This window comes from Gadus macrocephalus, chromosome 6 (assembly GCF_031168955.1).
Source record: "Gadus macrocephalus chromosome 6, ASM3116895v1".
Classification (NCBI taxonomy): Eukaryota; Metazoa; Chordata; class Actinopteri; order Gadiformes; family Gadidae; genus Gadus; species Gadus macrocephalus.
Genome location: NC_082387.1, coordinates 5,329,747 through 5,344,833, shown reverse-complemented (window position 1 = coordinate 5,344,833; position 15,087 = coordinate 5,329,747). Strand labels below are relative to the sequence as shown.

The window sequence follows — 15,087 nt, the reverse complement described above, 5'->3', positions numbered from 1 at the left end:
CGTAATGCCCTCAAATGTTGCTTGTGTTACAGACTGAGAGAGAATTCCAGCATATTTCAGCAAGACTCAGACGGACAAAAACCATCATTGTAAGTTATCATTATATGGCTGGATCAATATTATATAAATGTTAAATAAGCTGTTGTCATAATGTACCTGATTTACTGGGATTACATTCTAAATTATAAAAAAATGTTTTTTAGATGAAAGACAGATGTGTGGAAGATTCTGATCCGTACGATAGTACATCAGCTAGTGAAGAAGAGTATGTGCCAGAATCCACAGCAGAAGAGGACAGTGATGCTAGCCTTTCTCTTAAACAAACACCCCGCAAGTCTCTTGATTGGTTACCAAGTGAATGTAGTCCAATTTTATGTGATAGTTCAACAACCAATGTGGACATCAACAGTACAGACTGTCAAATCGCAGAAGAGCAACCCTCCTCAAGTCAGGGACCCAATGACGTTGTGGTTGTTGATGCATTCGACAAGAACGATGGCAAGAGGGTCTACAACAAGAGGCAGCATTGTATGTATTGCAGCAAGCCATACGCCAACATTTCAAGGCACCTTGAAAGTGCGCACAGTAACCAAATGGATGTGGCAAAAGCCCTTTGTTTTCCTAAGGGATCAAAGGAAAGAAAAATTCAACTAGATTATCTTCGTAAAAAAGGCAACTATGCTCATAATGCCACTGTACTAGAGACGGGCAAGGGGCAACTAGTCCCATGTAAACGACCACCAAAGCAAGCACAGGGAGTAGATTTTATGCACTGTGCATTCTGCCAAGGGCTGTTCTCTCGAAAGACTCTGTGGCGACACATTCGGATTTGCAAACTAAAGCCTGCAACACACACCCCCAAACCTGGTCAAAACCGCGTTCAGGCTTTATGTACATACACTGGGCCTGTGCCTAAACATATGAGCAAGCGACTTTGGAAAGTTGTGTGTATGATGAATCCAGATTCGGTCACCGCCATAGTAAAAAGTGACAAGGTCATTATGGAGGTTGGGCAGCACACGCTCAGTAAGGGTGGATTGACAGCAAAAAACGAACAGTGTGTCCGAGAAAAAATGCGTGAACTGGGACGACTGGTTGGCAATGCCAGGAAAGTTACGCAGTTAAATAAACTGGAGGATTTCATCAACCCTAAAAATTACCTTCAGATGATCAAAGCTGTCAAAATGACCTGTGGCTATGATAGTGAAACCAACACATTTGCCATTCCATCACTGGCAACCAAACTGGGAAATGCTTTAGTAAAAGTCAGCAAGCTCTTGAAAGCTCAGGGTCTAATATCCAATAACCAAGAGCTTGTGAAGCATGCTACTGAATTCCAAGACGTGCACAATGAGAAATGGAATGCACTCATTTCGGCAACAGCACTGAGGAACCTCGCTGAAGCAAAATGGAATGCACCCACTCTAATGCCATTCACAGAGGATGTTCAAAAACTGCACCAGTTTCTTGATAAAATGCAAGGGGTGTACAGCAGTGCACTGTCAGAGAGCCCTTCTCCAAAGACCTGGACAGACCTTGCAAAGGTATGTTTGACGCAGACCATCCTGTTCAACAGACGCAGGGAAGGAGAGGTTGCAAGCATGTCCCTGGATGTATTTTTGACAAGGGACAGAACTGATCCCCATCAGGATTTGGACTGGGCCTTGTCTGAGGTTGAAAAAAAGCTTTGCAGACATTTCACACGAATTGTCACCAGAGGAAAACGAGGTAGACCGGTGCCAATTCTGCTAACCCCCAAAATGCTCTGTGCACTGGAGCTTCTTGTTGATCAGAGAATTGCTTGCGGGGTCCTTAAGGGCAACATTTATATGTTTGCAAGACCGGAAGCGATGTCACACTTGCGTGGCTCAGATTGCATGCGTGTTATGGCAGCAGCATGTGAGGCAAAGTGCCCGAAGGCGCTGACTTCAACTAAACTACGGAAGCATGCTGCGACACTTTCTACAGTCCTAAACCTGACCGATACCGAGATGGACCAACTGGCAAACTTTCTTGGTCATGATATTCGGATCCATCGTGAGTTCTATAGACTCCCAGACAAGACACTGCAACTTGCAAAGATCAGTAAAGTCCTGATGGCTCTTGAGCAAGGAAGTTTGTCGGATTTCCATGGAAAGAACCTCGATGAAATTGAAATAGATCCAGATGGTATGTTTGATTTTATATTTGCCTTTTGTCGTATGTTTTCATTATTGGTTTGGACATATTTATTAGCTTGTTCCGTTTCCTACAGAAGAAGTTCTGGGTAGGGGTGAGGAGGATTTGTGCAGAGAGGAAGAAAACCGTTCATGAACTCTTCAGGGTATGTGCCAAAAAGAGTTGTCCTTAGTCTGTCTTTATTGTTTAGGTTTGTTGAGGTACTTCCTATATTGGTGCTAAGGTTTGCTACTAGTGTAGTATTCAAGCTATGGCGTCCTCATAGTATTCTATTAGTATTCTATACTTCAATTACCATATTGGACTGTGTCCCACACTGAACTTTCTTTCGATTCGCATAACATATTGCGTTACTATGTGAAGGACTTAACACTCAAACATGAATTTAAAAAAATCAACAGACAAAATTGTATGCATGAGAGAGACAAATATAACAAGAGACAAAGTGCTCTGGCTTTTACAATCAGGAGACCAAGGTACGGATAGACAGACGTGAAACTGAAACTTGAATCAGGTATATCTGGGATGTAATTCTGTGACAGCGGAGAACCTCAAATGGATCATTAATCAGTTCTATGATGTTCAGATGTACTAACAAAAGAAAAACAACAAATCTAGAGTCTCTAATTGTTGAATTGATTAATTTAAATGTTTTAAAGCATTCTTACAGCATTATTTTTTGTTGTTTATGTTCTGCATTGTTATAGCACATCTGACGTATCTTTTTAAAAACCATATATATTAATGTATTTTATAGAAACATCAGAAGAGGAAACCGTTGGAGACACGGAGGGGAATAAAGTCCCAGCAAAACAGAGAAGCAAACTGCCACCAGCAGAAGATGGAGCATCTTCTGCAGTCAGTGCTGTGAGCCATTCTTCCAGAGGTGAATTCTTACACTTATTTGGTTATTTATTGGACTAACGTAATGTTGGACAACGTAATGTTGTAAAGTACAACGTAATGTTGGACAACGTAATGTTGTAAAGTACCAATTTGAGGTTATATAAGTCAAAATGAAAACATTTTAATGAGGTAGTGTTACTCATCGCAGCTCTCTAGTCTAGTCACAATCTCAGCCTGGTGAATACCTTCTGTTCTATTTTAGGTTAATATATCTGACATTTGATCAGAATAAGCACAAAGAAGAGCACTACAATTACCATATTGGACTGCGTTCCACACTGAACTTTTTTTGATTCACATAACATATTACGTTGCTATGTGAAGGACTTAACACTCAAAAATGAATTTTAAAAAATAAGCAGACAAATCGTATGAATGAGAGAGACAAATATAACAAGAGACAAAGTGCTCTGGCTTTGACAATCAGGAGACCAAGGTACGGATAGACGGAGGTGAAACTGAAACTTGAATCAGGTATATCTGGGATGTAATTCTGTGACAGTGGAGAACCTCAAATGGATCATTAATCAGTTCTATAATGTTCAGATGTACTAACAAAAGAAAAACAAATATAGAATCTAGAGTCTCTAATCGTTGAATTGATTAATTTAAATGTTTTAAAGCATTCTTACAGCATTGTTTTTTTTTGTTTATGTTCTGCATTGTTATAGCACATTTGACATATCTTTTTAAAAACATTATATATTAATGTATTTTATAGAATCATCCGAAGAGGAAGCTGTTGGAGACACGGAGGGGAATAAAGTCCGAGCAAACCCGAGACGCAAACTGCCACCAGCAGAAGATGGAGCATCTTCTGCAGTCAGTGCTGTGAGCCATTCTTCCAAAGGTGAATTCTTACACTTATTTGGTTATTTTTAGGACAAACGTAATTCATTGGACAACGTAATGTTGTAAAGTACAAATTTTTGTCAAAATGAATACATTTTACTGAGGGAGTGTCAATCTTCTCAGCTCTCTAGTCTGGTTGTACGTCATCAGATACTTCTATATGATTTGCAAGGTGGCATTAGGGTGAACACACTGTTACTTGAAAACAAAAATAAGGAATTAATATTATAGTCGCTAAATTAAAGTGTGTGGCATGTAATGCAATGAAAAGTTAATAAAAAGTTTTTTGTTGACACTTAACAATAAGGTGAACTAATGAGCAGATCACTGAGGATTGTTGATGAGGGACAACTTATAGGAACTGTATCTCCTTCCTTATACTTTTATGTAAACATCTGTTTTTCTACTCATTTGCAGGTAAAGCTCGACTCAAAAGGACACCATGGCAACCAGCAGAGATAAAGGCCGTCGAGAGGCACATGAAGGCATTAATACTTACTTGCACTGTGCCAACAAAAACTGATTGCGAAAGGTGTTTAAGGGCAGAGCCTGAGGCACTTAAGAACAGAGAATGGCGGAACGTGAAGTTCTTTGTTTATAACCGTATTACTGCCAACAAACGAAAAATGTTGCTTAAGTAGGTTTGATTGATTTCCGTTTCTTTCAGGTGTTAGTTATTGGCTGATGTAGTTCAAACATTGGCTGTTGTTTTAGCACTATGCCTTTAGTAGTGCTACATAGTTAAGTTACGTTAGTTATGTTACGTGACAATAGACGTCTGAAGAATAAGTTCCACCTCTGAGGCTCCGGTTCCCTTGGTCAAATGTCTGTTAAACAACAAGGTGTTTTTGAATGATCGTACATAACAAACTCTGTAGGTGGCGAAGAAGTTAAAGCTGCGTCACGCTTTAAACTACACCCTTTTTCCATCTAGTGTCGACTGGGTTTTTGGTTTGTTGGTGCCGTTGAAGTAGTAAACGATTATTAATGCTACTTTAACGGTACCGACAATCCAAAAACCCAGTCGACACTAGATGGAAAAAGTGTGTAGTTCAAAACGTGACGCAGCTTCCCTTTTTTTCTTCGCAACCTACAGAGTTTGTTATGTAAGATTATTCAAACACGCCATGTTATTTAATATAGACATTTGACTGAGGGAACCGGAGCCTCAGAGGTGGAACTTATTCTTCAGAGGTCTATGTGACTTCAATTTATATTGTGACTATTCTGTATGTTGATGCCTCTTCCTGGCCCACAAGGATACACCAGCAGGTTCTGCCATGTACTAACGGTATGTATGTGCTGGTATACTTTTAAAAATAAAGTATCAATGCATCTAATTCTCCATCCGTCTCTGGTGCTATTTACTGTGGACCCACACCTGTTTGGGAGATCCCTCCCATGTGTGAGGGTGGCATCGATGGGGTTGGTAAGATAAAAACCCATACACACATAGTACATGGTAATATCATGAAATAAGTTGGTAGCACGCCACATATAGATGGTGGATGGCAAAGAGGAACATTTGCAGAGGGCATGGCCGCCCCTGGTTCCATGGGCTCTCGGAAATTGAGAGGTTAAAACACCTTTGTCCCTCGGGCTATACTATACAATTTTCATTGTTTAATGTACATGCAGGTCCCCATTAGTCACCAAATAATCTGTGTGAAATTTTAATTTATGTAAATGATGTCCCCTGAAAGCATGTTTACTGGTTTTTCCGGAAGTCCCCATAAAGCCTGGTTAAACCATCACTTCATCATTTCCGAGTTTGGAAGGTGTGTATAGGTTAACTAAGCTATGGCAAGTTTACTGAATTTTTTTCAGCTCTCTACAACCTCTGGAAAGGGTGGTCCTCACAAGTGATGATTATAAAGGTCGTCCTCATGAGTTATGAAAACCAGTATGTGTGTGTGTGTGTGTGTGTGTGTGTGTGTGTGTGTGTGTGTGTGTGTGTGTGTGTGTGTGTGTGTGTGTGTGTGTGTGTGTGTGTGTGTGTCATGTCTGTCTCTCATATAGGTCCAGAGATCACCCGACCGAGACGGACATTAACTGTATTCATTATTCATTGGTGCCAGAGGCGGTCGGTAACTACACCTCTGCCAAATCAACCATTTAGCTTACAAACTCATCAAGGCATACCATGCTGCTGAATCCAGCAGGAGTGGGAGAAAGAACATCCCCCAGCGGTGGCTTATCAGAGGAGCTGCAGCTCCGGGTGACCGTAGGAGTGTGTGAGCTCCACCATAATTGGAATGGAACCTATGCATTACTGTAGCCCACAGAGCACCGCCGGTTAGAACAAGGAGAGTGGAGATAGCATGCTGGGAATGTCAGCCCTGCCGTGGATGATCTTGAATGAATTATTGTAATGGTGTGCATCTCTGTCCGTTTGCTTCAAATGTAGAGCTGTCATCCAGCATGTAGAAAAATGTGTCCGTGAGAGAGATAAATCCTCACTTCAGTCCCAATATAAAGTCGGCCTCCAAAGCAGTTGCTTAAAAGGTTCTCTTTAAAGATGGACCACATTTTGTGCATTGACTGTAAAGCGTTCAATATTGAAATTTTTAAGTTAATTAAAAAACTTGAAACAAAATATAGTCAAAAGTATGTTTCTGAATGTCTGCTTCTGTCAATCAATGCCAAGAGATTAGAGCATTTTTTCTAAAAGAAGGCACAACCCATTTCCACGCTGTGAAGAGGATAATCAACGACTGCCATATCAAACTGAATACCTTTGAAACAACAGTTACAAGGAACTGGCTCTTCTTTGTGTTAGTTGGCGCTATATAAAAGGATGTTCTAACTCCTGGGCACAATACGGTTTGGTGTTGTCTGCAAGAAGGGCTACTGAAGAAGCAGCTAGCATATTATTCTACTGCATTTGAAGGTTTGAGATAAAAAAGGTTTTCCATGTCTGGAATCCAAATCTGACATCATCTATGTGATTAATGTCACACACCTGGATCCTGCCTGTGCCTTTGCACATGCGTGCGCAGGTGAGTAGTTATTTGGTTGGGCACAACTGCAGTGCGATTGCCTGGTGCCTTTGGATCAAGTTTTAAAGTTCAGACCCCTGATGACTGCTCTCAATCTGTCACCTAAGTGGTCTGTGTAGGAGGAACCCAAGGAGAAAGAGAAAGCATGCAAGAGAGGGAGGGAGAGACAGAGAGAAAGGTGGAAGTACACCTTGATTTTCTGTGCAGGCTTGTTGAAGGCTGACAGCACAAGGCTCCCCACTAAAGCACACGACGTACTGCCATTTATACCACTAATGCAGATTCACGTTCCCCGCAGTACTCCCTGTGTAGGTGTGTGTATAGATGTCAGGCAGTTGGCGACACCCACACCAAAACCCGAGTGTGAAGGGAGACATTGAAGGAAAAGGCACACAAAAGAGGGGCTCTGCACTAGGTCTTGGTGCTTAAGTTGTTTAAAGCCTCTGCTCTGCTTCTCGGGGAATGAGAGCAGAGTTTGGTTGGGTCGAGCAGCAGAAACTGTATTATTATTGCGCTTGCTTATGAGGGCACATCAAAGACCTCGCTCATAAAGCACCCAGACAGCGATTACAGGCTTTCTGGGTTGAAATCTGAATCCATAGACGTTGTTTCTAGGCGGGAGAACCGAGAAGCACCCAATGTAAAATGCGGGGCTACGGGCTGTACAGGCTGCCTGGCAGAGGAGGCTCCTTCAGACGCTTCCTGTTCGCAGAGCACTGACGGCCGTAACTCAAACAGGCTGTCAATCATTCTGTAAAACGAAAGAGCCAATGGTGCTCTGGATTACTCACCTGGACCACCTCGTCATCCTCTTCTAGAAGCCCCTCCAACACATCCACCGCCATCTGCCATGGAGAGAGAGGAAAATATGGACAAGAGAGATGGAGAGAGACATAACAGTGGAATTAAAATAATTCAAAAAGCAATGCTTTAAGCCAAAAGTTCACTGCAATGGTTTAACTTTATGGGCAAAAATACCTTTGTCACACACACACACACCAGTGTATCCCACAGACCAGGTAGCAATGTACGGCGCTTCCGGACTTTCAGGTGGGGGGGGGGGAAACGAGGAGGCCTGACGGGGGAGGGAGGTTGGCGTATGCTCATTTAACAATATAAAAATAATAAAAATAATAGTGTAAAATTATAGCAGAGTGAGACGAGGAGGCCTGAGACGGGGGGGGGGGATACGCGATTTGTAAATTAACAATATAAAAAAAATAATTATAATAATATATAATATATAATAATAGTCCTTCAAACTATCAGACCAACGACCGCTTCGATTGCAGCAATCGCTTCCCTGTCGTCATTGTGCTAAACCAGCCATTAGCACGCAAGGGGGTAAAGGTGGCTCCAGTAAAAGGGGATCGGAAACAGAAAGAAATGTATTGCTCCTCTCCAGCCCCTGCTGCAGAGCGAATTCAAATCGCCGGCAGAACGGGCTTGGGGTACCCAGTCTAACACCGTAAACTATCTAAACCAGGGGTCTTCAACGTTTTACAGGCCCCCCAAACTGATGGAGAGATGGAGCGGGGACCCCCTACTTATATATTGTATGAAATTGTGTTTTATATTAAACTGGTCCTATAGTGCCATGTATAAATGTACCTTGTTGCATTCAATACTAAGGTATGCAAATAATACACAGGTTCATATATTCATGTTTTTATTGTGCAAGGTACAGTGAGTAGGGTGGCCATGCCACTCGCCAAGTAGAAGCAGAAGCACCTTCAGCAACAGACTCATCCTCCCCCGGTGTAACACAGAACGCCAGAGGAAGTCTTTTCTTCCTGTGGCCATCAGACTGTTTAATGCATCTACCTCCGGCTGCAGAAGGGACCGTGGAGACACTATGCCCTGAGACCAATGTCACTTTATTTAATAATTTATTTATTTTTACCCAATTTTCAATTAATAACTTTAGTTAATTTATGCTGCCAACAATTGCTGCTATAATATTTATCACTTTACCACTAATACCACTTTTATCCAATCGCTCCTTTTCACTTATTTAGTTTGTACTTATTTTATTTCCATCTATTTTGACTCTAACCCTGTATTACTTTCCCACCTTTGTATTGTAACTGTTGCACAGTAATTTCCCTAGGGATAAATAAAGCATCTTGAATCTTGAATCATGCCACTGCCATTCATAAACATAACATAATAAACTGATACCTGCCAAGATCAACATTTCTTTCAATTGCATGTTATCATGCATAAAAGCTATTCAAATGGACATTTTTAAAACATAAATGTAGAAACGAAAATTAGTGACGTTTGTTAGTGTCTTTCTTATCACTCCGCAATTAGTCCGGCAACTTATCAACCCCAGCGTGTCCGGTTGCTAAGCGACGTCAACTTGTTTGGCAGACTATTTCTCTGCTGATCGCTTATTTTCCCGATAATGACCGGCGTTCTGTACATTATCCCTTACATAACAGCACTCTCTCTCTCTCTCTCTCAACAGTCTTGGCTGCGCACTTTTATCCAAAAAATCCATATTTATCCAAATATGCGTATTGTTTTCGGCGGAGGGGGTAGATATAAAGACCGGACGAGAAACTGACGTCGCTGTGCTGTCCTTCTCAATTGGAGGAGCAGGCAGAGAAAAGCCCTCTGCTGGGCTTTCATTAAAGGTCCCATGACATGAAAATCTCAATTTATGAGGTTTTCTAACATAAATATGAGTTCCCCTAGCCTGCCTATGGTCCCCCAGTGGCTAAAACTTGCGTTTGGTGTAAAACGAGCACTAGCTGTTCTGCTCGCCTTTGAAAAAACGGAGGCTCAAGCGCGCTGATTTGGAAATCTGTGCTCATGACGTCATGAGGAATCTCAGCTCCTCCCCTTACTCTGCCTGGCCCGCCCAGAGACGTTGGCCCGCCAATGAGACTCGACCGTGCGAGCGCCACATGTGTGTGTGTGTAGAATAGAATAGAAAGCCTTTTATTGTCATTGCACGAGTGAAGTACAACGAAATTTTTAGTAAGCTTTCCCAATTGGTGCATTCGAGAAAATAAATAATATATAAATAGAACAAGAACAACAGTATACCAAATAGAAATGTAAATAATGTAAAATAAAGTAAAGTACAATACAGCAGTGGGAGGTTAGGGGGGGGTCAGTCAGTCGGGGGTCAGTGCATGTGTGTGTTCAGGGTGGATACAGCTTTAGGGAAGAAGCTGTCTCTGAACCGTGAAGACCTGGTTCTGATGGACCTATAGCGCCTGCCAGAGGGCATCAGGTCAAACAGGTGAAAGCCAGGGTGGGAGCTGTCCTTTATGATTCTCTCCGCTCTGCTTAGGCAGCGGGAGATGTATATGTCCTTCAGGGAGGGGAGGGGGCAGCCAGTGATCCTCTGTGCGGTGTTTACCACTCCCTGGAGTTTCTTCCGCTCTGCCTCAGTGCACTGTGAAAACCACACTGAGATACAGAACGTCAGAAGACTCTCGATGGTGGAGCGGTAGAAGGTCACCAGCAGCTTCTCTCCCACGTTGTTCCTCCTGAGCACCCTGAGGAAGTGAAGCCGCTGCTGAGCCTTCTTGACGACCGCCGCCGTGTTGGCAGTCCAGGAGAGGCCAGCAGAGATCATGGTGCCCAGGAAGCGGAAGGTGTGGACTCTCTCTACACAGTCACCGTTGATGTAGAGGGAAGCCGGGTCTGCTCTGTTTTTCCTGAAGTCCAGGATGATCTCCTTAGTTTTTGCGATGTTCAATGCCAGGTTGTTGTCTGAACACCACGATGTTAACTTCAGGATCTCATCCCTGTAGGCAGACTCGTCTCCCTCTGAGATCAGTCCAACCACCGTTGTGTCGTCCGCGAACTTCACTATGGTGTTGCTGAGGTGGGTGGGACTGCAGTCGAAGGTGTACAGAGAGTAGAGGAGTGGGCTCAGCACACACCCCTGTGGAGAGCCTGTGCTGAGGGTGCGGGTGGAGGAGAAGTGGGGACCGAGTTTCACCTTCTGGGGTCGATTTGTGAGGAAGTCACTAATCCAGGAACAGGTGAGCGGGTCGAGACCCAGAGCTGACAGTTTGCAGACCAGGATAGCTGGGATGATGGTGTTGAAGGCTGAGCTGTAGTCAATGAAGAGCATCCTGACGTAGCTCTCCCGGTGTTCCAGGTGACTCAGCGCAGCTTGAAGGGCTATGGCAATGGCGTCCTCGGTGGATCTGTTCGCTCTGTAAGCGAACTGGTGAGGATCTAAGGTGGGGGGGAGGAAGGCTTTTATGTGGTGTAGGACCAGCCGCTCGAAGCACTTCATAATGATGGGTGTGAGTGCTACTGGGCGGTAGTCATTTAGAGTGACCGGTGCCGATTTCTTGGGTACGGGGATGATGGTGGAGGACTTCAGACAGGCTGGGATGAAGGCCTGTGTCAGGGAGAGGTTGAAAATTGTTGTGAAGACCTGTGAGAGCTGGTCAGCACAGCCCTTGAGGACCTTCCCAGGAAGTCCGTCTGGTCCGGCAGCTTTCCTGGGGTTGACTCCACTAAGCACACGTCTCACATCCTGCACCTGTACAGTCAGTGAGTGGGTGCTGTGAGCTGGTGGGGGCTGGGGTGGTGATGAAGCTGAGGTTTGTGATGTCCTTGATGTCTCGAAGCGGGCAAAGAAGAAGTTCAGTTCTTCTGCCAGCGAGATACTTGAGTTCACAGTTGTGGTGTTGTGTCCCCTGTAGTTTGTCAACTGTTGAATGCCTTGCCACACCTGCCGTGGGTTGTTTTCAGAGAGGTGGTCCTCTATTTTCCTCCTGTAGTCCGCCTTTGCCTTCTTAATTCCCCTCCTCAGGTCGGCTCTAGCAGCGCTGTACTGCTCTCTGTCTCCAGACCTGAAGGCGGTGTTGCGGACCTTGAGGAGCGTCCGGACCTGGCTGGTCATCCAGGGCTTCTGATTGGGGAACACACAAATGCGTTTGTCCACTGTGACGTTTCCCACGCAGTACTTGATGTAGGAAAGTACAGATTCTGTGTGGACAGCCAGGTCCTGGTGTTTAAAAACATCCCACTCGGTGTGTAGGAAACAGTCTTGTAGTTGGGAAAGTGCATCCTGAGGCCACGTGGTGATGGTTTTGGTCTGTGGTGGTGCACTTCTCCTGAGAGGGGTGTATGCAGGGGTAAGGAGCAGAGAGAGGTGGTCTGACTGGCCTAAGTGAGGTAGTGGTATGGCTCTGTAAGCATGTTTAATGTTGGTGTAAACATGGTCCAATGTGTTTTTCCCTCTGGTCGGACACTTCACGTGCTGATAAAACTTCGGCAGGACAGACTTTAAGTTTGCCTGATTAAAATCACCAGCTATGATGTGAACACCGTCGGGGTGAGCACGCTGCTGAGTGTTTATGGCTTTTAGCAGTAGAGAGAGAGCTATGCCAACGTTGGCATTGGGAGGAATGTAAACAGCCGTGATTAGCACTACTGTTAACTCTCTGGGCAGAAAAAATGGGCGACATTTAACTGTAATGTACTCTAAGTCCGGGGAGCAGTGTGTGTCTATAGTTGTTGTATTTATAGACCAGCTGTTGTGTATAAAGATGCACAAACCACCTCCTCTGCTCTTACCGGAGTCTTTGTTGCGATCCCAGCGGTGGACGGTGCGCCCCCCCAGCTGTTCGGCTGCGTCCGGGATCGACGGGTGAAGCCATGTCTCGGATATTACAGACACGCAACAGTCTCGTACATAGCGGTTACCGTTGGCGAGTAGTTCCAGCTCGTCCATTTTGTGTGTCAGAGATCTTGCGTTGGAGAGGAACATACTCGGTAGAGGAGGCTTATGTGGGTCTTTCCTCAGTCTTGCCAGGAGGCCGGAGCGACGTCCCCGCTTCTGCTTCCTCTCCCTTCTCCGTCGGCGCCGCCTGCCGCAGCTGATTACGATCCACGGAGAGCCTGGTGGTCTCGCTATCTCGTCCGGGATGTTGTTGTGGCAATGAAAGTCGGCTGTGACCGGTGATTTTCTGTGAAAACCCACGTCCAGTAAAGCCTGTCTACTGTAGCAATTGTTTCCTTGCGTAGTAGACACAAACAAAAACGTAAATAAAAGCATAAAAAACAAATAAAGCACCGAAAGGGAAGAGCCGTTATAAGCCGCTGCGACCGTGCGCGCCGCCATGGCAAGTGTGTGTGTATGTGTGTGTGTGAATACACACACTGTAACGCAAGTGTTTCTTGTCGGTTCTTTGACGTGTCTTGTATTTCCACAACGAGACTGTCGCGGGGGTTATCTAAGCCATGGTTGAGAAGGAATCGCTGAAGTACATGAACTGCGACATGCCGCCGGTTGCCGCGAGGCACCATCGCCCGGCAGCAGGCAGCCGGCCGCAGGCAACGCGCGGTTCAGTCGACTTCAGGTTGATGTGGAAGAACCAGAGACGTCGCAGAACCCGACAAAGTCGTTTGTGATTCATAATATCGTCTGGAGGCGCACACAATATGTTATATGATATAGATATCTATGTATCATATGATATTATTTAGATATAAAGCTCCAGGACTGTAACGCAAGTGTTGTACACTTCCTTGTTATTTGGATAACCGTTCTGCTGTTGGTGTGATGGCGCATAACACGTCTGGTATTTCTACAACGAGACTCGTATTGGGGGTTATCTCAGCCAAGGTTGAGAATGAATTGGGGGGAAGGAACTTTGGCTTTGACTCCCTCAAGAACATGAACCACGACATGGAGGAGAAAGGGATTGTTGGCGGCGAATGTCTCCCGCTTGAGCCCCGCTGAGGGACCACCGGCGGAGGTGCATAAGCGCTGCCCGGCAAAGATCCCTTTCTCCTCCTTGTCGTGGTTCATGTTCTTGAGGGAGTCAAAGCCAAAGTTCCTTCCCCCAATTCATTCTCAACCTTGGCTGAGATAACCCCCAATACGAGTCTCGTTGTAGAAATACCAGATACGAGAGTCCGACGTCACACCAACAGCAGAACGGTTATCCAAATAACAAGGAAGTGTACAACACTTGCGTTACAGTCCTGGAGCTCTATATCTAAATAATATCATATACATAGATATCTATATCATATAACATATTGTGTGCGCCTCCAGACGATATTATGAATCACAAACGACTTTGTCGGGTTCTGCGACGTCTCTGGTTCTTCCACTTTCACATCAACCTGAAGTCGACTGAACCGCGCGCTGCCGGCTGCCCGCTGCCGGGCGATGGTGCCTCGCGGCAACCGGCGGCATGTCGCAGTTCATGTAGGCTACTTCAGCGAGTCAAATCAAAGTTCCTTTCCCCCAATTCCTTCTCAACCATGGCTCAGATAACCCCCACGACAGTCTCGTTGTGGAAATACAAGACACGTCAAAGAACCGACAAGAAACACTTGCGTTACAGTGTGTGTATTCACATTGATGTGGACGTTGAAGAACCAGGAACGTCGGAGAACCCAACGCGGTCGTTTGAGATTCATAATATCGGCTCACACAGCTTTTGGCCGTGATAATATATATTATATGATATAGATATCTGTGTAGGCTATATGATCATATTTAGATATAGAGCTCCAGGACTCCCGTGTGTTCTAGAATATTTACAGAACACGGCTAAAGGCTGTGTGCGGCTCGCCATTGCGATACATCCACTGTAAACAGAGCGCATGGTGGCTGCAAGCTGCTCAGGGCCACACCCCCACCCTCCTCCTTGACACGCCCACCGAAACAGCGCATTTGGGGGAAGCTCAATGTGCGACTGGCTCGGAGTGGCTGTAACTCTGCACCACGGCTGAATTTAGGGAACGTCTTTGAATACTGTGTTAGTTGCCCACTAATACCTATATTAAAGAATACATAAAATAGCATGTCATGGGACCTTTAAAATCAAATACATAAAAATGTCGCAGCCAGTCCAGATGTGCGCCTTCCTTATTCATATATTCAATACTATTCTCTAGCACCTGTGGATTACCTTTGGATGTGCGCAAGAGACACACGAACGTACACTTACCACTTTTGTAAATGCCATATATATAGAGCGTTCGCATGATAGGAATACATCTATTCCGATTAGAAATCGGATCAAAAGTGTCCATCTAATTGCGGCTAGTGTGTTGGATTCATGTTAATGTGTATTTAAAGACATTTCCATTCGTGGAAAAAATTGCTAGTAGGGAATATAAAAAAAATGTCTGATCAACCAAAACTTTCGCG

General features: G+C 44.6%; 1 protein-coding gene across 2 annotated transcripts in view; it reads right to left on the bottom strand.

Annotated features, from left to right (window-relative positions):
• Positions 1-15,087, bottom strand: part of si:dkey-12j5.1 (uncharacterized) — a 55,172-nt gene that overhangs the window by 13,988 nt on the left and 26,097 nt on the right. For both annotated transcript variants that reach the window (XM_060053012.1, XM_060053011.1), the window contains exon 9: positions 7,727-7,780. In XM_060053012.1, coding sequence (XP_059908995.1) covers positions 7,727-7,780 — 54 coding nt within the window. The remainder of the gene's footprint in view (positions 1-7,726; positions 7,781-15,087) is intronic.